A 24,348-nucleotide genomic window follows, 5' to 3' on the forward strand; every position below is an offset into this window, starting at 1 on the left:
TATAAATTTGTGAATCAGAGTCAGGCAAGAATCCATGCTGTTCTTTTGTTGCCCCTTTTCCCCCCTGACTATTGCCCTGCTAATTTCTGATCTTTCTAGAGAAAAAGAGGCCAGGGAAATCTTATTCAGTGAACTTGTAGGAAAACAAGCTAGCCAATGATGTCCACTTAGATTCTGGGGCCCTGAGAGATTTAAGAGCAAAGCTTCTGCAGATCCACTTAGCAACATCCTAAAATTTGATATTGTTCTTATGCTATCATAAATGTACAACTTGCACAGCTCTGTCTGATTCACAAAAGAATACAGAGACAAACGCTTTCTGTGTGATAAAAAATCTGGCTATTTCAAGTTTTAAAAAAACAGGGCCACACATCTCCTAATAGATTCCCACCCTCAAGTATTTCCCACCAAATGGAAATTGTCTTTATTGATTTTTCTGATCAGAGGAATTTTATGAAAAATTTAAGCCGTATGCTACAGGTGAATGGTCCTATTTACTCTCACAACCCCTTAGGCAACTACTATTTCACTTCGTGTATGTTGAAAGGAACGTAATTTATTGTGTGATCCCTAAGAAACACCAAAGTATAAGATAGGGTTACAGATTTTTTTTTTTTTTTTGAGGAAGATCGGCCCTGAGCTAACATCTGCCAATCCTCCTCTTTTTGCTGAGGAAGACTGGCCCTGGGCTAACATCCGTGCCCATCCTTCTCTACTTTATATGGGACGCCGCCACAGCATGGCTTGCCAAGTGGTGCGTCGGTGCGCGCCCGGGATCCGAACCGGCGAACCCCGGGCCGCCGCAGCAGAGTGCGCGCACTTAGCCGCTTGCGCCACCGGGCCGGCCCCAGGGTTACAGATTTTTAAAAGTACATAGTTAAATATTTACATGAATGGGTTCATATACTGCATAATCTATTTGGTGTTCCATTTTTTTAAACTTAATACTGTGGTGTTTCAGTTTCAAGATGGTAAATTGAGCCCATGCATTTACTCTACATTTCAATGTTGAAATGATTGAAGAAATATAAAGACTGGAAAAATATCTGTAGAAGTATCAGAAAAAGGGAAAGGTGCCACTGTGGAGCAGAAACTTAGAATTTCTGTAAGGTAAAAGCAGAAAGACTTGGAATGAACTACAAGTTATTCAGTGCCAGAGCTGAGCACTTAATCCAGTCAAGAAGCCTCTTTATCCTGTTTAACACCTATTCCCCGGTGAAGGCAGCTCCCAATATTTTATCTCAAAACTAATTCAGTAAACACCTTTGAACAGTACAATATTATTTTTTCTCTTTGATATACATTCTCTTTGAAACGTAATGCCAAGTTGGTCACCCTCTAGAAGTAATGGACCAATTTATACTGACATTAACAGTGCATAAGTCCTTTTTGTCACTCTCTTGGGTCAAAATGATACTTCATTTTAGTTTTAAACTACTGTATTCAAATATTTTGTGGTTGACTATTTTCCCATATATTTAATGGCTATTTGTATGTTCTATAACTTCTTTCATTTGTTTCCTTCTCTACTGGGTATTTGTTATTTTTTTTGATTTGTAAGAGACCTTGGTATATTAAGAATATTATCCTTTGTATCAAATATTTTTCCCAGTTTGCTCATCTTCAACGCTGTTATGAAATGTGAGAAGAACTGCATAGTACGTCAAACATCATTTCAGCACATGGTATTTCAATCTAAACATTTTTCTACTAGGAAATTTCTAAAGCATCTTTGATGTGCTAGGTTGCTTATGCTATCTTCAGCTATGTTTAGTTAAATTTGTCAATCATTTCCTTAATGATTTTTTGACACTGGTATTATTCTAAGAATGGACTTCCCCTCCCAACAGTTATAAACTGTTCTCCTATTTTTTCTTCTAGTGATTTTATATTTAAATCATTTTTTTAAAAAATTTTTAAATTTTTAATCTATCTAGAATTTATTTTTGTATTTGATGAGAGGTAGAAATCTAACCTAAATTTTCCTAAATGGAAAATCAAATCAACTGTCTCTACACAATCTACTGATTATGATTTGAACTGGTTTCAAATATCAACCTGATCATATACAAAATTACTGTCATCACCAAAGCTCTCTGTTCATTCTGTGAAGGCGCACACGTCTATGTCAGAGTTAGCTCTGTGTTTCCTTATCCTTCTGCACTATATGTTCCTAGAGAACAGCATCCCCTGAGTCGGCACTGTGCCTACCATATAGCTTGATGGAGGAATGAATGAACTGAATGTCCTCCTGAGCCACACGTGCCGTGTGAATATTGATTCTGGAACAGCAGTAGTTTCAGACAAAGTCAACTGCCCAGAAAGAGTACTCTATAAGCATCATTTGTATAGCTTCCCTGAATCTACAGTACATAACACTAGATGGAACCCCCTTTCCCTCAAATATTTTCAATTTTTCAGAAATACATGTATGTCTTTAGACTTCTTTCAGACAAGTGATTGTATTAATCAACCATGCACAAGTTAAAACGTACTCATCTAGGTAGTTTTCCTTTAAATACTACTCTATTAAATACTACTCTATTAGTAGTATTATAATATAATATAGTAGTAGTAGTATATAATACTACTCTATTAGTAGTATTCCTTTAAATACTACTCTATTAAATACTACTCTATTAGTAAAAGGATTTTCCTTAAATTTCTGAACCATGGTACAGCAAGTCTATGACAATTAAGTAATCAGATATGGAATGCCCCCTGCATTTCAGGGTGCAGATAATACTGTCCCCACATTGAACACATTCACACCATTTAATGCACTGAAACATACAGTAGGGACCAAACCACCCAGAAGTACAGAAATACTTCATTCCAGATCTGCATTTATTCAGATCTCGCATGAGGCAGATCACACCACAGTTACCACATCATGAAACATTAACCACACACAGTAAAAGCCCTGCTCTTCGCTGTCGGCCCTCACATTCTCTTCAGTGGGATGGAGACGGGTGCAGCTTCTCAGAACAGAATGAGCCACTGGCGTAAGAATATGTGATTAACTAAGATTTGAGGGAACACTTTTAAAAGGTAGACTTATGAGAAGCAGTATACTAGGCAGTATATCTTAGGGGATGACTCCCAAAGAGCAGCTAGCTTGGAACACAGAGACTGTAGCCACAGAGACTCTTCCGCCCCGACACGTGTACCGGGAAGCTGAGCTCTTGGTCACAAATCTGTGTTTTTAGCCATGCCACACACCCAAACTGTAAATCATTGGTTAACACCATCTTTAAAACAACAAAATATAAAATAAATCAGGAACATGTTATAAGTCTTCACCTTACTCTGTAAAGAAATGCTTCCTACCGCCTCTGTGATTCCACAGAACCTTGTACAAATGTACGTTATAGCATATATCAAAGTGGACTGTAATAAACTATTTTTTCTATCATACAACTAGACACCGAGAACAGGGACAGAGTCATTTTATCTGAGTGCCGCACATAGTGCTCTGCACATAGGAGGTGTTCACTGATAAATGAATGAATAAAATGTCACATTCAAGTCATTTGGAGCCATATTGGGTTTTTGTTTTTTTTTATTGATTGATTGATTGATTGTGAGGAGATCAGCCGTGTGCTAACATCTGCCAATCCTCCTCTTTTTGCTGAGGAAGACTGGCTCTGGGCTAACATCCATGCCCATCTTCCTCCACTTTATATGGGACGCCGCCACAGCATGGCCTGACAAGCGGTGCGTCGGTGTGCGCCCGGGGTCTGAACCGGCAAACCCCGGGCCGCTGCAGCAGAGCGCACACACTTAACTGCTTGCGCCACCAGGCTGGCCCCATGTTGGTCTTTTAAATCTTGACTGCATGTTGTCTGGTAGAATACAAACTCACCAACAAAAAAGGTTGCTAAAGAGGAGGGGGTGGGGGAGGGCGAAAGGGATAAAGGAGCACACATGTATGATGACGGATAAAAACTAGACTATTGGTGGTGAGCATGACGCAGTCTATACAGAAAATGAAATATAATGATGTACACCTGAAATTTACACAATGTTATAAGCCAGTAAGACCTCAATAATAATAATAAAAAAAAGTTGCTACTATAAATTAGGCCTGAAAAAACAGATTTTTTCTGTTTTTTCATGAGAGCATGTTTATCAATAATAAGAATAAAGAATAATAACCTTTGTTTTCATTTTCTGCAGCTTTCAGTGAGAGACCCTAAAAGTATATCAGCAAATACAGCCTGCACCTGAAGGATAAGTGCTTAGTGTTAGAGCCTTAGATTTGTGCCCCTCCCATGCTGCCTCCTTTTCTTATCTTGTGGCTCATCAGTTCCTTCTTGGTCTCATTTACCCTTTTCTACCATAAAAACCAGCTTTCCATCATTTATATCTTGGTGTGATTTTAAAGTGTTACACACGCCAGGGATTCTTGCATTTTTAGCCTTATCTCTCTAATTGGGAAAAAAAAAGAGCTCTAAATTTGTTAGAGGAGGTTTAAGGGCTCTTGAAGAGCTGGTGCTCTGGGTGACCTGACACCCAGGTTCTGGTTTTGTTGCCAATGGGTAAGGTCCAGTCTGACTGGCAGCAACTCTAAGGCCTTGCACTTTCCCATGCAATGTGCACCTCACTTTTCTAAGCTTTCATTCTTTGTCATAGCATCAGGGCTTTGACCACACACATTTATGTCAATCTAATCGACTTAATCTTGATCAGTTGAGAGAGACGACTATAAACAACTCCACCAAACACTGCGGAGTTTGTTCCTGTATTGAATAATTACCAAATAAAAGTGGTACTTTATAAATAACCAGTGCAAGTCAACAATTTTCCATCCCTAATGAGCAGGAATATTCCTAACACAGGCACTTCTGCATCCACCTGCAGAGCAGTGCATGCAAAGGCCTCAAAAGTCACCTTTTAATCCACTCCAAATAGGTATGTAACTGCATCAAAGACAAACGCAGATGTTACTTTATAAGTACTCTGAGACTCAGCAAACCGAAGGGGTAGCAATTACTTCAGACTCCAAATAGTAAGGCAAGGGAAAAAGGGAAGCAGTTATTACCAATACATAAATATTTAGATAAGAAGGTTTCTTTAACAGTTAATAAAAGGGAAAATAATCAAATCAAATGGAAAGCTTCATTTTACACACAACTACTAAAATTAAGGCTAATTTGTTATTTAAGTGCTCAGTCTAGGTTAGTAATAGATTTTAGCAAGGAGTTAAAATCAATGAGACCTATGAATATAATGTATACACCACAATGCAGCTGTTTATTCAGTAAAAATGTCTGATAAAGTAGGTTTCTCAAGATAAGTAGAAAGACTTTTGGATTAGTGACCCTGTCTCAGCATCAGATGAACTATGCCTTCCGACTGTAAGCTAAGTCTAGTCATCACGCTCCAGGACTCCCACAAGTAGACAGAAAGAGGCAGAATCACTTACCTTCACGAGCTCCTGCTGAGCCCATATTTGAATAGGTTCTACCTGCTGAGGAGTTTGAGTCGGAATACCATACGTGTTGAGGAAAACTTGAAGGCTAAGGAACATGGGGAAAAAAAGAGAGAGACATTTTTAAGCAATGCATTTATAGTTTGGAAAATGGTGAAGGAGGAGGAGAAAATGGAAGAGACTATGCTAACTTGGAGCACATGATTAATTTGCTAATATCAGCAATATGCCATCTGCCCTGGAATCCACAACTTCATCAAGGCACAGAAAAACACCAAACTAGGATAACAGCCAAGAATTAAAGTATAATTTACCAATGTGAATCATGAAATTTACAGATTCATTTTCTATATGGAGAGAATTTAAGAATGCATATGAGTATAATTGCAAAACAATACATAAAAGCTTGAGTCTAACAAAATGTTATTTTAAGGGTTCTATAATATGGTTGGATATGCTCTTAAGATCTAATTTGTATATAAAACAGATATGTTTATGAGTTTCCTTATAACTCTTCGCAATATGTTATATAATAATTTTACTTTGTCAACAAATATTTTAGAGATAGTTATTACTATTCAGAGGTGGTTCGTAGAAATATTGGGTATAATGGAATGCCTCAAACAAAGAGTAGCACTTAAAGAATTTTATGAGAAAGGAAAAGACAGATTAATAAAATGTATACACTTGAACAGCATTTTTAATGCACTGGAAAGATGCTGTGCTATGTACATGCAACATTTGAATTAATAAAACACTACATATACCCCAAACATCTTTATGTATACCAAAGCCTTTGATAACTAGCTCTGAAAACCTCTATGCATGTCTATGCCTATTTTATTATCATGCACGTGAAAATTAGTTACTCAAATCATTCTGTGTAGCACTGAGAATATCTGAGAGCCTGCTTTTTAGAAAGAAAGTGGACAGTCACACTCAACAAACAAATTAAAAATGACAATAGCATTCCTTTTGGTTATTCTTTCTCACTCAGTTCATTCTTGCTGGTTAAGGTATAGAAGGAAGGAAGATAAACAAGTCCTTCTCCAAAGATGTTTACTTGCTCTAGAAGCTACCATGAATTTAATTAAGTGCCACCCACCCCTTCTCTGCAGAAGCCTTAAAAAAAATATTAAAAGGCTGTTTAGTTTTCATAGATAGAGTCTTCTAGATCAACTCTTGAGAAAAGCTAAGAATGTCTCCCATATTCCATTAGCTTGTCTCTAGTTTGATTTCAAAAGACTCTAATTCTCAAGGCAGCCAGGGGCCACAAAAAAAGGTAGGGAGCAGAGAATATCAGAAAAAAAGAAAACGTAAGCAAACTCAAGAAGAATTAAAAAGAATGAAAAGACTCAGAAATGTCTTTCTCTTTTCTTTTACTTTGAGATTATCATAATTTCATTCTTTAGAATCTTTCCTTTTTCTTTATCTAACTTCCATTATATTACTTCTTGGCCATGAGATAATACCTACTTAATCTGCCTAGCATTTATGTCTATGTCAGATCATTTAGTTACACCCTTCTGCCTCCACTCCCTGAATCAGGCCCTCCATAACCACAACCACACCCCAGGCATTAGGAAGTTGATTAGGAAGATTAGATTAGGAAACTGAGGCCCAGAGAGACTGAGCCTTGGCCATTGCCTTGAAATTTAATTGTCTTCTTATGATCAAATGTAAAGTTTTGATATTTTGCACATATATTGTCAACTAACCCCTAATGCAACACCAGGGAGCTAATAAGCTCTATCAAGACGCATACCCAAGTTTCTCTGGCAGTCACCTTATTAACTGCTTCTTTTTGAAAGAATTTACAGGGATATCTCAGTGTAAAGCCAAAAAAGAAACAGAGATGAGGAAGCCTGGCAACTCAAAAAGCCTTATCTAATTATTTCAGATAGAATAACCTCCCACTACTTATTTCTATATCTGATTGTTTTATTTCCTCTTTAAAATTCATCTTTAATGAAAAAAATATAGAATATTCAGAATTTTTACCTAGAGGAGATCCTATATGAATCCTTTTATTTTTCTCCCAGAAGTAGAATAATTCAAACCAAGAAAAGAACAAAACTGAAAAGATTAAAAAAAAATTATACCCACACATAATAGTTGACTCTTTTCCTCACCATTCTGCACCTTTATCTGCTGAATTTTTCTAAAAACCATCAATTTAAAAACATGTAACTTGCACTTTTATTCTCTAGTTCTTTTATGTCTGTATGTTTTCCAACACATTATGCACTGTTGTACATATTAATTGCATTTTTAATATAAATGTATTCTTTTGCATTAATAGTTTAAACCTGTAGGCCATTCATTATGATTAGTTATTTGAAGTAAACAAATGAGTCCTTGAAATCAGTTTGTTATATACAACGAGGAGAGAGATTGTTCAGTAAATACAATTGATAAACTATGGGACTGAGGACCTCTGCTGGCAGTTTTGAGGCATTATTTTTTTTAAACCATAATACGGACAAGAGGAAAGGTGAAACTCTCTCTTTAATCTGAAGTATTCCTTTTTACTTAGAATCCTTTAATTGCCTTCCTAAAACTTTAATTATTGGTTCTACCGCACTTTCAGCAATTTGAGTCTTTCATTTCCACAACAGTTGCTTTACTTTTTAAAAAGAAAAACATTAAAAGTAAGACTATTGGATGAAAATATTAATTTTAATATTATTAATGTTTTAAAGCAAATTAAATTTGTTCATGAATAATGACTTCATTTTTATTTGACATAGTGGCTGCATACAGATATATTTAGATGAAGTGTGTATATATAGATATAGATACATCCTCATGACACAGAACATGGAATTTAGTATCAAATTAGAATAAAATTTTAATAACATAATTATTAAGAAATTTCTCATTTTTCCAGAAACTAGATTTGTTTCATACGTAATATATATCTAGACACCCTTGGAAGACAAGTTTTTATCTAAATGTTCAGAGCAATTTTTTAAAGCTTGAAAATGCAATTGGACTGGTAACCCTTCACTCCACTTCACCCTAATGTCACTTACTTGTGCATTCTTTCTATTATTCATAAATTCATGTATTATTATGACTGAAAGAGACCTTAGAAGTCGTATAGTTCAGCCCTTTCATTTTACATGGAAGACATCTGAGACCCATAGAGATGAACAACAGCCTCTACCTGTCCTTGCCAAGTCAGGGCGAGATGAACAGATAACTCCCAGAGACACTCATCTTCTAGGGACATATCTCCTCAAGCAAGAGAAGGGACATGGACAGCAGAGTTGCAGCTCTGGGCCACAAGAACCCAGTTCTGCTGTGGATACAGGAAGACCTAATCTGAGCTTGGTTCCAAGCATTCAAGCTGCTAGGAGGAAGTTTGGATTCAGGGGCAGGAGCAATAATAATAATCATGACAAACGTTATTGAGCACCAAGTATGTGCTAGGCAGGCACAGTCCTAAGCACTTGACATGGGATAACTCACGTAATCATCACAGCTATCCTGCATAGGATAAAACTGCTAGTATCATTAAGGAAACTGATGCACAGAGAGATTGAGCCACTTCCCCAAGGTCACTCAGTGAAGGTTCAAACCCATGTGGTATGGATCCACAGCTCATGCTCTTAATCTCACATTATGAGAAAACATAACAAGCCCAAAAATTGGTCCCAAAGGGTCCATCCTAGAATTATAGGTGCCCTGCATAACCTTGAATCAGATAGAGATCTCCTACAGCCCAATTCTATTAGATCTAGAATTCTAGAAATTTAAGAGCTGGAAAGGGCCTTGGCGAACATGTAATCTGGTGCTCTTTAATCTCTTTTGGTTTACAGACTTCTTTGAAAATCTGCTAAAAGGAATAAAACTTGTCCTCTGAAAAATGCATCAACACACATGATGGCACAGCAACAGACACACACAATTATGCATAAAATTTTGTGTTGCTTATGGAATCTCTGAATCCCATTTATAGATCTTAGGGGACCAGAGGACCCCAGATTTAAAATTTCTGACTTAGACCAACCTTCACAATTCACATTTTATATAAAATTGTCTGTCTCATATCTCTGTACTCAAAGCAAAGAGGCTAGCTTTGTAAATGACAGTGCTGTGTGACTGTTTTCACGTGATGGCACATATAGAAAATGATAATACTGCATGGCACCCAGGCATAAAGAAAGAAACCTTCTCAAGACCAGAGGTGACCGGCCCCAAGAACCCAGCATCCCCAGACCTCACCAAACCACCCAAGGACTGAGAAGAATCAATATCTCCAAATAGCCACACCCAGTCACAGCATAGCTGCTGGGAAGGCCTGCCTCAGAGTCCTCCACTAGATGACAAACTGCAAACTGGCTTAGGACACCAGGGCTTAAATTTCCTTCTCACTCCCGAATCCACTTAAAATTCTCACTCCCACACTAGCCCCAACTTAGTTTACATTTTAAACCTCACTTCCCAGATCTTCAAAATAATAGCTAGATGGGGCCAGCCCAGGGGCGTAGTAGTCAAGTTCGTGCACACTGCTTCAGCAGCCTGGGGTTCACAGATTCGGATCCCAGGTGTGTACCTGTGCACCGCTTATCAAGCCATGCTGTGGCAGGCGTCCCACATGTAAAGTAGAGGAAGATGGGCACAGATGTTGGCCCAAGGCCAATCTTCCTCAGCAAAAAAAAAAAAAAAAAAAAGAGGAGGATTGGCAACAGATGTTAGCTCAGAGCTAGTCTTCCTCACCAAAAAAAAAAAATCCTAACAAAATATAGCTAGACGTATTAGTTATTGATTGCTGCTTAACAAATTAACCCAAACTTAGTGACTTAAAAGAGAAGTATTTATTATCTCACAGTTTGGGTGGGCAGCAGCTTAGCTCAGTGGTTCTGGCTCATCGTCTCTCCATCAGGCTGCAGTCGGAGTGTCAGGTGGGGCTGCAGTTATCCGAGGCTTGACTGGGTCAGGAGGATCTGCTTCCAAGCTCAAGCAGAGAGCTATCGGCAGGAAGCTTCAGTTCCTCGCCACCTAGGCCTCTCTGGGACTGCACACAACGTGGCTTCCGCCATGGCAAGTAATACCAAGAGAGACAGAGAACCTCAAATGGAAACTGCAATCTTTTTATCACTTAATCTCAGAAGTGACGCTTCTGCTGTATTTGATTGTCACACAGACCAACACAGGCACAGTGTAGGAAGGAACTGCACCAGCGTGTGAATACCAGGAGGTGGGGTCATTGGGTGCCATCTCAGAGGCTGGCTACCACACTAGTGTTTATTGAGTGTCTACTCACTTACAAGCACATATTTATAAAGTATTATCTCATTTATTTTTTACAGTAGTACTCTGAGATAGATATCCCCATTTCACCATATTGGTCAAAGAGCCTAAGACCAAGGGATGTTAATTGCCCAAGGTCATACAGATAATAAGTGGCAGAAGAGAAAGTCAAAACAAGGCCTATCTGTCTATAAAGATTCACATTCTTTTCAACATGTTATTATATTTCCATGATGTGCTTTGCCTTCCTGAATCTCAATTTTTCTAGACCTCATTTCTCATCTATGAACCCCCTGTCATTTTCTTTTCAGTTCTGACCCATCATTCTATATTTTGCCCACTCGTGCTGCCAATTCCACACCCTCTGATTACTTAGGTCAACAGCACTTCCTCAGACCATATTTCACCCCATCTTCTCAATAATCATGTGAGATGTGCAAAGCATTATGTATCAAAATATAATTGTAACTTTAGTAATAGCTATTGTTTAAAAAGATGTAAAAAAGAAAAGTGTAAAGATGTTGAAGAACAAACCTGAAACATGTAATTGTTTCATTTGCAGAGATTAACAAGTGTATTCCACTGCCAGTAAAAACAGGCTGAAGTTTCAGTGCGGAAGGAGAATGAGGCAAAGTGCAGGTGCCACTGAGATGATTTCCACACGTTTCCTGAAGACTCTACTGATTAAAATGGATACACAACAAGCTACAGGATGAAAGTGGCCCTGTAGAATATCAGCTGGCCATTCAAGTTGTCACTTCAAAACAAACAGGAGTCAAATATGAGAAACTGCCTCACTTGCTGGCCTTTCTGTCTACCAGCTGCACTAAGTAGGTTTTACTGAATGGACTGGTGGGTGTATATTAATTAAAGGAATCCCATCCTAATACCCACCTATCCAGGTATTAACTTCCCTGGATATCAATTGGTCAACATGATATGAGCCAAGTAGATATGTCTAATCTAGTTTTCTTTCCACATATAAAAGAGCCTTAAAAATTGTGCTTCTTGAGATGCATCAAATCTGAAGTTACCCCTCTCTGGTCACTCTGAATAGGCAGTGGTAAAAATGTGTTGGAAAGATGGCGTATGCATATGTGTGCGTGCATTTGTGCATGTGTGTGAGTATGTGTATGTTTGCATGAACGTTGTTCTGTGATTAACAGTGAAAATCAGACTTCTTGTCCTATTTGTACATTGTTCTAAGTCACTCTCACTAAAGTCATGCATTTGTAGATATGACTTTCCCATTTTGGGGGAGCAGGGGATGTAGTCATAATCTTCCCCAACTTAGAAAAAACCCTGAAGCTTAGACAGAAGTTGTGGACCATATAGAAGAACCAAGACTTAAACTCATGTCTCCAAGCTCTAAATCTAATTCTCTGTCTACTACACCAAAGCAGAGAATCACAATCAGAGAAAAACTATTGGGAGACGAAGGGCTTATGATATCGAAGTAAGAAATAGTATCTCCTTTCTCCATCTGATTTTAAAATTAAACAAGAAAAGGAGGTCCTCAAATTCTTTGAAGGGATAGAGCAATCTTACAAACACTGAAAAAAGCTAAATGGTATAGCCCACCAGCCTTAAAATATTTTTACCACTGTCTAAAATGTTCTCTAATTAGTTTCATTGTATTCTTTCCAAGAGACCCTTTATAAGACAAATGTTAATTTCTCAATTAGGAGCACTATACATTAATTCATGTGATGAAATAACCATGTTAGTATAAGCTAGTGCAGAAATTTTCATCGTCCATGGAATCCTGCAGCCTCTGGAACAGGATCTTATAAACTTCCTGGAAGACGAGGTGCGTGGGTGAGTCTCTACCTCTCCCGTACGTCTTCTTTTACAGAGCTATCTCATGATTTTGTCAGTTTTATGTGTTGACATTTTGTTTGAATAAAGAGTTACATTGTTTTTAAAACTCTGAAAACCACTGTATTAATTCATATTATAAGTTCTCTTTTGGTATGAAGATGTTGGGTAAACATTACATCCCTAGGACAAGTAGAAGGAATCACAGGACAAGGCCATTGAAAAAAATCAAACCCAGGGAAAATGTGAAATTCATGAATTCTGTCAATAGAGGGAGTGCTAGGCAAGTATGGAACTCAGAAACAAAAATTTAAAATGAGGAGACAATTCCAATGAGATGAGGCGGTGAAGGGTTTTCCTCTCCCATCTGCAAGACTCAGGGTTTGTTGTATGCTGGGGCTGGCCCTGCAAAAACTGGTGTGCAGCCCTCCAAAAGAAGCTATGTTCAGTGTAAATCTTGAATGTTTTCAAGAACATCTTTGGCAGAGATCTTATGAAGCTAGGAAGGATACAACTGTGCCAGCAAGTTATATATAAAATGCATAAACCTGAGCACAGAGGATTTTTACAGGAGTGAAACTATTCAGTGTGATACTACAATGGTGGATGCATGTCATTATACATTTGCCAAAACCCACAGCATGTACAACACCAAGAGTGAACCCTAATGTAAACTATGGACTTTGCGTGATAATGATGTGTTGATATAGGTTCATCAATTGTAACAAATGCACCACTCTGGTAGAGGATGTTGATAATGGAAGAGGCTATGCATATGTCAGGACAAGGAATACATGGAAAATCTCTACACCTTCTCATCACTTTTACTGTGAACTCTTGCTCCAAAAAATACAGTCTATTTAAAAAATCTGTAAACTTGTCTTTTCCCACTATCAATTGTTATTAGTGAGAAAATTGGATATATAAAGGCCAATTTTGCCCAACTGCTCTGTACCACACACAGATTACAAATTTGTAGTTTTTTTCTAGAGACCTATAAACTATTCTCTCTTAACTATGTTTCTCCCATTAAGAATGAAGAAAGACCTTCATCAAGAGAGGTGGCAAAAGTAATCAATTATCTAGGAAATCAATTATCTAGGAAATGCAAATAAGAGTTTCCCCCTCATCTGAAGTGACAATGGTCATAATATTGCCCTTTATTTATATAGCTCTCAAAAGAGTTTTTACATCAAAAGACCACTCACGTGGTCATCAAAATTACCCTAAAACATGTGTAGAGTAATGAGAAATGAGAAAATCATGCCTCAGAGTATTAAGTGACTTTCCCAAAGTTGTGCCACCTGTATGTTGAACCAAACCTTTTGCTCTTAGACAGATGCCAGGATTCCTGTTAAGAGGGAGAAGAGGGAGAAGACATGAAAAAAATCCAAGTCTGGGCTGATTCTTCGCAAATTTGGTAACAGAAAGGGTAGGTGCCTTTCTCCCAAGGCAAATCCTTCATCTTTATTTTAGATCCTATCCAATCCTACTTCCCAGGAATTGTACTTAATCAATGATACCCTATTCTTATTTCTCTTCATATCTCCATTTCTACTGGATTTTTTCCTCTGATATATATATGTGACTATCCCAAGTCTCTCAAATACCAAACGAATAAACCAAACTTTTCTTGACCCTATGTCCTACTTAGATAGACACCATTCTATCTCTTCTCAGTTAACCTTCTCAAAGACAGTCTATAATAATTGTCTCCACTTTCTGACCTCTTATTTATCCTTCAGCCCACTCCCCTGTGCCTTCTACTTCTTCTATGCCATTGAAATAATTATTGCCCACTTAACCAGTGACATTTTTATCAATAATCCCAATGGGAATTTCTCAGTTTTGAATGACTGGACTTTTGAGCTGGTTTTGACAAAAAATTGATTGCTGTCGTCTTATTGATACTCTTTCCTTCCTTGGCTTTTGTGTTGGAGGAGGATGGAATGGAAAAGGAAAAGAAAGCTTTCAAGACAAAAACAACAACATATATAAAGACTCCAGGGCACAAGGGAAGTGAATCAAAGAATTAAAGGATAGCTATTGTGATTGGAATATAGATAGCAGGGGTGAGCATAGCAGAAGGTGAGCTGGAAAGGTAGGTAGAAACTAGGTAATGCAGACCATTTTTAAGACTTTAGATTTTACCCTAAGCAGAAAGGATGAAAACTGAGGAAGGACGTGATATAAATAGTTCACTAAAGACCACCCTGGCTACAGTCAGGAGAAAACATTGGTAGGTTGGATAGTGTGGACAGGCCACGTAGGAGGCTACTGTAATAGTTCAAGTAAAGACGATGATGGTTGAAAATAGGCCGGGGGTGATGGAGATGAAGAGAAATAGCTGGAGGCCACTTTATTCTGGTTTTGATCTGACTTTTCTGGCCACTTCTTTTTTTCCATGTGACTCCTAATTTACCATCCCTAAAATATCGATGTCACCCAAGATTAACTTTTTTCTACCTTTGAACCTTCTTCATTTCATTATTCACCATTGTATCTAAGTTAGACATATATATTAGTATCACTTGTATAGCTTTCAAAATAAAAATATGTCCAGAACTTATTTCTTCTAGCATTTGGCATACGCGATGGCCATGAGAATGGGCCTCTCAGATCTCTGCCTGCAGGCAGTGTAACTGCGTCAGTTCACTCAGGGCCCCAGCAGCGCTCTGAAACCATCACAGTTTTATTGAGGCCATGCTGGAGGCCAGGCATTTCCCTAATTAATGAATTTCTTCTACATTTAACCCTATCTCGGTGTCTGTTTCCTGGATGACTCAAACTAAGCTCAGCTGTACCAAGAGTAAACCAAGATAAAGGCAGTAAGATCAAAATTTGGGTTGGTTACCCTGCTACCTGGCAGTTGAATAGGATGTCATCTGGTTAGTAGAGTGGGCACGGATTGTCCTTGACACAAGGTGGCAGCACAAATGTTAAAATTTCAACTGTAGAAACCTGGGGAAATGTCCCGGTGGAGGAGAATGCTATGCCATGTGCAATGATAGGCATTTGAAAAATGATCCTAGTCATTGCCAAGTTGTTTTGACACACTGCAGAAGGATAATGAGAGACTAAGGGATGTTAACAAGCCGTTAAGGGTTAAATGTGAAAGCACTATGTCCTCTCTAATAACCCACAGGATGTCCTTATCTCAAATAGAAGAAGGGCAGACAGACATAGCTGAGCGGTAAGCTAAAGACTTAATTGTTAGTCTTAGAGTCCCAGAGATGTAGGAATGCTCAGCCAAGGCAGGTGTGTTATGTAAAAGTCAGCTTCCTGGTAGGAAAACCTAAGGCCCTTAAACATCCCGAATGGATGCCCCTGAGGATGTTGACTCTGCAACCCCTGAGACCTACAGATTTACACAAGTGGTCCACACTTCCCTAATAAGAGCTATCACTTCTGCCTTGCTAGAACATGCTGCAGAGGCCTCTCCCTCACAAAGCATTATGTGCTCCTCTCAGGAACTTCCTATTTGATCTACCAGGCTGATAACTACCAGAGGTAAAACCCAGCAGAACCGGATGGGATACATAATGGATCAGATAAGAGAGGAAAGAGATGATATACCTAAAGAGTTGCAAGAATTAGTCAGCATTTGCCAGCAGGAGCTAAGGGAGAACTCCTAGCACAGGGTTTTGAAGGTATTTGATCAAGTGAAGGAAGACTATAAGACTGGAAAAGCAATAATTCAGTGATATGGGGGCATTTTCTTGGGACACAGGATTTAGCACCTTAGCAATGGCTCCAGGCCAATTCACTGCTGGGATGACTCTTAGAGGGCTGGAAAAAATGACAGCCACTGTCAACAAAGCGGAAATGCCTGATTTGTCCTAGCAGAAAATAGAGAAAGGAATAGAGACACTGGGAGAAGTGGAATAATATGTGAGGGCAGAAGAACTACCAGAGGATTATGTTCCATGGGAGGGCCCAGAGTCCACACTGTTCACCAAGGCCATCAGGAATGTGCTGGTGAGAGGGGCGCCCGCACCACTGAAAAGTTCAGTGGCAGCTCTCCTCGCAGACCAGGTATGGTGGCAGGAAAGACCTTCACGGAACTGGGCTAGTTTTATCTGAGGAGATGATGGGATCCTGAAGTAATTGAGATCAGGTGGTGTGATGCTCAACTGCTGGACCCACAAGGCTACAATTACTACGAGGACCAGCAAGGTCAGAGGGGTAGCCAAGGCCACTGGACCTGCAAGGAGTTGAGACAGTTAATAGAGAATGGTTGAGGGCCAGCCCCGTGGCTTAGCGGTTAAGTGCGCACGCTCTGCTGCTGGTGGCCCGGGTTCGGATCCGAGCGCGCACCGACGCACCTCTTCTCCAGCCATGCTGAGGCCACGTCCCACATGCAGCAACTAGAAGGATGTGCAGCTATGACATACAAACTGTCTACTGGGGCATTGGGGTGGGGGGGAAATAGAGAATGGTGAACCAAAAAGCAAAATAGACAGCCAGCCAACCAAGGTGTTGTTAACGTCTCTAATGTTAGGGAGAGGGGAGCAAGAATGGAGGAACAGCACATCACATTGAAGGTGATTGCTCCAATAAAAATTTACAATCTTTTGCTCATTTTCCAGACCTGAGCTGATTTTCAGGATCAGAATTGGAACCCATTGGCTGAAAAGATGGCCAGGCCCCTAGGAAGAAGACCCTGCATTATATACTGGTGATGATTTTCCCAGGCCTTTCCCCAAAGGGACATATAGCCATTTACTTGGGTGAATGAACACTGGGAAAAGAATAAACATTTGTTGATGATTTAAGAGAAGAAAGCAAGCTGGCAAGAAGGCCAGAAGAGTTAGGGAAGGTTTTAAGAAGAAAATAGGCTGAATCAATAGGATTAATTCCCATCTACTACTTATCATTTTAAAAAGCTGTGAATCAAGTTATAGAAAGTATATTCTATGACCACAGTGAAATTCAATTTGAATTCAATAACAGAAAGATATCTGGAAATCCCCAAATACTTGGAAACTAAATAGCACAGTTCTCAATATCTCACAGTTCCTGAATACATCAAAAGAGAAATAACAAAATATTGTGAAATAATTAAAATAGAACATATCAAAATTTATAAGATACAGCTATTGCCTGTATAAAATACTCTCTGCCTCAGTCTGTAATAATTTTAATTAGTTTACTTTTATTCGGTTTAGTATCTAGAATATAAACTCTGAGAGCAACAATTTCCTCTTTTTCTACACTGTATCCCCAGTTCCTAGCATAATGCTCAGTCCCAATTAAAGAAATATATATGTAGATGAACTCCACCACTCAGAAGCAACCACTACAAAAATTTAAGTGCATATGCTTCCAGAATTTTCTAGGTATGTATAAAAATATTCATATTATTTTTTACAATAATGGAATAATATTATCCACATCCATTGTAGACATTTCCCCAATTAACAATATATTGAGAAGCAATTTAAGTGTGAATAAATAAAGATATACATCACTTTTTAGTGGTTGTATAATATTGTATTATATATATTTATCATATCATAAATTCTGGTTATTATTCAATCTCTAGCCATGGACATTTAGCCTTCTGGTTTTTTATACTAAAAAAATAATGCAATAACTCACACACACACATCATACTTATCTGACTATTTTTTTAAGGAAAAATTTCTACAGTTACAATGGCTCACTTAAAAGGTATACAGATGTAAATGTTTGATACAAAATGACAAATTCTAGAAATAATAATGTACAAATTTCACAACATATTAACCTAGATATTTTTTTTTAAAAGCGATTATCTTGATCTTGGAGTCAAGTGTACATCGATAATTCTATTTGCCCCTTTCACTCAAGTAATGGTTAAAATGACAATTTTTCTTTGCAGCTTCCTAGTAGTCCATTAATAAATATTGCTAACAATTGTGCATTTTAAGATTTTTTAAACAAGCTGTTTTTGTTGTTATTTACAAACTGTTGATGAATGAAACCACAGTACCAATAAGGCTAATTGTTGAGCAGAATGAACTTGATCAAGCACTTATTTTGCAAATGCCTTAAAATTCGAGCAGACTACTTGATGTAAAAAATATTTACTCGAGGATGAAGCTATTCTTTCTCTTCTCCTACAGATCTTTTGTAGCTACTTTGGAAAGTAAGTGCTCTAGGAACCAAATTCCAAGTTTAATACACTGTTATTCCAAAATAGTATTCATTTTAGCCTCAATTTCTCCATTGACAAGATACAGATTATTATCACTTGTTAGCACTTGTATAATAGCTGCCTGGCAGAAAAATGATGGGATGTATGTCAGATAACTACTAGATTCCCCCACATTAGTTCCAGGCACTTTACACTACTATAATTCTTGTAATCTCACCAGGAGATAAGTAGGAATATTATGAATGAAGGAACTGGAGCAACAAAAATTTAATAGTCAGGGGGCCAGCCTGGTGGTGAGTTAAGTTCCCGCATTCCGCTTCAGCAGCCCCGGGGTTCATGGGTTCAGATCCCGAGTGCGGACCTACTCACCACTTACCAAGCCAGGCTGTGGCGGCATCCCACATATAAAAGGGAAGAAGATGGGCACAGATGTTAGCTCAGGGCCAATCTTCCTCAGCAAAAATAGGAGGCTTGGCAACAGATGTTAGCTCAGGGCTGATCTTCCTCAGCAAAACAAAACAAAACAAACAAACAAACAAAATTTAATACTCAGTAGTCAAATAGGCAGAAAAAACCCGATCATAACTTAGATTTTCCCACATCACATTTCAGCTGTCAAATAACTGGCCCCTGAACAGGAAAATGCAGTGGATCATGTTCGTAACTAGTAAGTGATTCTTTGAATGTGACAGGATTTAAATAGCACTCGATAACTCAGATTTGGAGAATAGATGGCACCAGTCCTACATTCCAAAGGGAGGTTAAAGCAGGATCAAATCCTAAGCAGGATTTGGATATGCAAATAAGGCATCTGAGAAACTGTTTTGCTCCCCCATCCCAGGATCATGTGGGGTCACACAGACCCCTTAGCCAATCTGTCACCTCCAGCCAAAAAAAAAAATGAGATTGAAGAGAAAAGGGAAGGCAAAGATTAGAAGAGATTAGGAGGAGGAAGGAGGTTGCTGTGGCCCACTATGCATGCACTAACACCACCCTGAAGCCTGTGGAGAGGGGCATTGATGGCGTAGTCAGAAAGCTTGAGATATTTGCTCTGGAATTTGGAGATCACACCTGCCTGATATCAGACTCACGCCTGATAAATCTGCCTGGCCTGGTGGCTGACCATGGCTGGCCTATCTCTCTGAAGACTGAATCAAGAGAGATTGTTCCATTGTAGTCGATGTGTACCTGACACAAGAGACAATTGGCCTGGGTGTTGTCCTGCTCAAGAAGATTGCTTTCCTACATGAGATAATCCAGCAGGGAGTAAACCCTCTAAATTCGTAAGAATTAAAGGAGGAGCTATACACAGTCAGCCAGAAAATGTATTCCTCAGCATCAGGGAAAGGTAGGTGCAGTATCTCCAATGATGGAGGAGGGAAGGTGCAGTGCTCTCCAAAGGGCACACAGAACACTTTTGCCAGTAAAAGTTGACTTTACACATCTGCCATGGCCAGAGGAAACCAACACAAATCAGTGCCAGACAAGTAGTGTCCATAAATATATCTGCCTTCCCCACACCTCTTTCAACTCTAGAAAAAGAGTGAGAGGCAACCTCAAGAGTGGGGAAGGAGGAGAAGCACTCTGTGGAGAAATAAAGACGCTAACTAGGCCCCTCTTTCCACAGCTGGTGGCCAATCTAAAGAAGGGGAGAATCTTTAACTTCAATGAACTTAAAAATTCTATTTCATGCAAATAAATATTTGAATGACCTGAGATTGTCCGCAGGACCAAAAAGTAACCTGAAAAGTTATGAAACCAGCTTTAAGTTTATCCATGGAGCAAGAGGAGAATTGGCCCCACAGAAAAAGTAGTATAGAATAATGGGAGATGAAAATTAAGCTGCCTCGTGATTGCACACTCCCTCTGTGTCCCACTATTTCAATATAATGATTCTACACTAAACCAAAAGAAAAGTGTTATTTTTATTAGGCAAAATATAATAGCATCTGTAGACTACAATGCATCAAGTATGACAGTCACAGTCTGTCAAATAACAATTGGATATCCACAATAGGAAAAAGGCAAGTTCTTGTTATGGATCTTCAATTAAAGAGGCATTGTTAAGTAACAGACTTCAGCTTTATAATATGCATATCAATCAGTCTAAAGGTATTGATTAAGCTCCATCTATGTGTCCATTTCTCTTTCCCTCTCCCTCAAAGGAGTAAAGATTCTGATTAAAGAAGCATTAAAACACTTAAAAGGTGTGGTTAAATTAAATTAAAAGTTCAATACAGATTTTGAAATTAAAAAAAAAAGAATATTAGAAGAGGTTAAGAAAGCTTACTTTATGAAAAGTTGAGTTTTAAAAATGTGTGTTTTATTACTCACATAAGCTTGGGTTTGTTTGAATTTGACATGTGCTTATTCCTGAAAATAAATAGGATATTTGAGGGGCCAGCCCCGTGGCTTAGCAGTTAAGTGCACACACTCCGCTGCTGGCCGGGTTCGGATCCTGGGCGCACACCGACGCACCGCTTCTCCGGCCATGCTGAGGCCGCGTCCCACATACAGCAACTAGAAGGATGTGCAGCTGTGACATACAACTATCTACTGGGGCTTTGGGGGGGGAATAAATAAATAAAATTATTTTTTTAAAAAATAGGATATTTGATACTAGAAAATCCTGAAAAAGAGCTAGAAGTAAAGATACTATATCTAATTTATTCAAATCAGCAGGTGGCCCAAATCTATTTACACATCATAAATATTTCAATTATAGAAACAAAAGAAAACAGCAACACAAAAACCAAAGAAATCAACACCACAGAAACTGCTAACAGCATATGATGCTTTTAACCTCTTTAATATAAACATATTTTTCATATATTTTTATTTCTAAATATCTTTAGCAACCATGCATTTTTTTCTTACCTCAGGGTTCACTAACACACGATAAGAAATGGACTTTTTAAACAATTTACTTAAATGCATTTTTATAAAAATAATTTTAACAAAAACTAATTTATTAAATTTAATAATTAACAAATTAGTTAATTAATAAGTCATTAAATAATTAAATTATCAACTGCAATAAACCTTACAATCATATTTTATTGCTAAATTAGTTTTATCTCCAAAAACAAGTAAAAAATGTTAAAAGAGAAACTTAAAAAACAACAAAAATTATACAGGTATACTGTCTGATTCTTTTTGAAATTAGGAGAATATTGAAAAAGAAGGGAAGGAAAAAAGAAGGAGGGGGATAGAGCAAAAGAGGAGAAGTTGAGACAAACCTTAAATAAACAAATAAGCTAATAATATATCAAGTGGTAAATAAACTAAAAATATACGAAATGGTTGCAGTTTCAGTAAGAGCAGGTAACATTTTGATTTACAGAGTCCCATTAAAATTGGATCAATGAAACTCACTAACTAGATTTTATTGACACTATAGGGGGAAAAATCTGTCTATGTCCTGGGGTTCCAAAATGGAAGAATAAATCCAGGAGCTACTAGAGGCCATCCTGCCCACAGAAGATGAGAGCCGGGCTGAGAATAAACACAAAAGAAAGCAGAGCTGCAAGATGGAGAGAAAAATTCCTGTCAACATCTTTGACCCCTTGGATACAACAGGGTCTATGGAACATAGCCCTGCGACTTTCATTTAGGGGAACCAATAAAGCCCCTTTTTTTGTCTAAGCCAAATTGAGTTTTTTTTAATAACACTTGCAAATGAAAGTGTCCTGATTAATGCAATTCAAAAGTGAAATTTATTATACACAAGTAGTTAGAAAGTTGAAACTGATTAGCTGAGTGTTGGTGTGGTAGTGGTTCCAAAGACGTTCATGTCCTAATTCCTGGAACTTGTGAATATGCCACCCTACGTGGTAAAAGGAACTTTGTGGGTGTGATTAAATTAAGAATTTTGAGATGAGGCGATTATCTGGGTAGGCCAACAAGGGTCCTAATAAGAGTGAAGCAGGAGGAGTCAGAGCAGAAAGAGAGCAAGCCAGACGCAGAGACTGGAAGAGGGAAGCAGAGATTAGAGGCATGAGCTTTGAAGACGGAGGAATGGGCCACGAGCCAAAGAATACAGGTGGCCTCTAGAAAAGGGAAACAGATTCTCCCCCCACAGCCTCCAGAAGGAATCAGCCCTGCCGACATCTTGACTTAGCCCAGTGATTTGTACTTCTGGATTCCATAACTGTAAGAGAATACATTTGCGTTATTTAAACCACCAAGTTTCTGGTAACTTGTTATAGCAGCCATTAGAAAATAATAGTAGTTGGGGCTGGCCCAGTGGTGTAGTGGTTAAGTTTGTACGCTCCGCTTCAACAGCCCAGGGTTCACAGGTTCGAATCCCAGGGGCGGACCTATGCACAGCTTATCAAGCCATGTTGTGGTGGCATCCCATATAAAGTAGAGGAAGATGGGCACAGATGTTAGCCCAGGGCCAATCTTCCTCAGCAAAAAGAAGAGTATTGGCAACAGATGTTAGCTCAGGACTAATCTTCCTCACCACAAAAAAAAAAAATGAAAATAATAGTTGGACATTTCATGGAAGCATTTTGTGTGTTATTCCAATATCCTCTACATGATTAAGAGAATTATCCTTCTAACAAAGCTAAAATTAGATTTGGGGTATGCTGAATTGAGAAACAAAATATTGGTTTGTACTTAAATATTTTCTCTACTCTGACTACTGAAAGATCCCAGGAACAGTGATACCCCAATAACAATGAGCACATCTAGCAATCAAATCTTGGTTTCTAAAACCATTCTCCATTAAAAGAAGCAGCACCCATTAGAGAAATGTCTGATTCTGGGGCTGGAGTTGGGAAAGTACAAGATGAGTCTGGAACATCTTTTTGAGCCAGAAAGTAATAAAGTACTCAGTGAATGAAAAGGACACGTCAAACTGACACAGAAGCCAATATAAAGGAACTTCCACTGACCAAATCAAGAACAGTGCGAGCATCAAAATAAATAATAACAAATTACAGCCCATTTTATAAAATAGGAGTTTGTGAATCCATATAAATAAAAATAAATAAATAAATAGGGAGAAGAGAATCTTATACTATAATGGAAACTAGTAAATATAGAAGGAATGCTTAAATCAGAAAAATCAAATATTTAGCAACCATTATCATAATAATACCATTAATTCAGCCAAAATATATCAATGGATACTAAAATTAATGGGTGAAAGTTTGACAAAGAATAAGATATTTACATATTAAAAGAACCAGAGAAATTGCAAAAAGAAAAAGATAATTATGGCATTAAGCTAGTCCTGAAGTCTAATCTACCCTCTGCATAGAAACTCTCCCCAAATACTTATTAATTATAAAGAGAATCAAGTAACTTTTGAATGGACAAACCTTATAGAGACCACCTCAATCAAAGATTCAAACTGAATATCACCAATGATGGAACAAATTAAAATCATAGACCACCTGATAGGATGCAATAAAAAGAACACACCATCGCTTCTGTGTTTCTGTGATATTCCTGCCACATAACATAATCTGAATCTAAGGAAACATCAGACCTACCCAAATTGAGGAGTATTCTACCAAATAATTGGCCTGTAAAGGTCATGAAAGTCAAGGATGACTGAGATTCAAGATTGAAGGAGATTAAAAAGAAATGACAATTAAATGCAACATGTGGTCCTTGACTGGATCTTTTTGCTATAAAGCATATTATTGGGACAACTGCCAAAACATGAGGGGGTAGGCAACCATCT

At 38.2% G+C, this 24,348-nt stretch overlaps 1 protein-coding gene across 1 annotated transcript in view; it reads right to left on the reverse strand.

Annotated features, from left to right (window-relative positions):
- LOC131402600 (phosphorylase b kinase regulatory subunit beta-like) overlaps positions 1-24,348 on the reverse strand; it is a 92,736-nt gene that overhangs the window by 39,183 nt on the left and 29,205 nt on the right. The window contains 1 exon segment of the mRNA XM_058537259.1: positions 5,429-5,522. Coding sequence (XP_058393242.1) covers positions 5,429-5,522 — 94 coding nt within the window.

The sequence above is a fragment of the Diceros bicornis genome, unplaced genomic scaffold, assembly GCF_020826845.1.
Source record: "Diceros bicornis minor isolate mBicDic1 unplaced genomic scaffold, mDicBic1.mat.cur scaffold_181_ctg1, whole genome shotgun sequence".
Classification (NCBI taxonomy): Eukaryota; Metazoa; Chordata; class Mammalia; order Perissodactyla; family Rhinocerotidae; genus Diceros; species Diceros bicornis.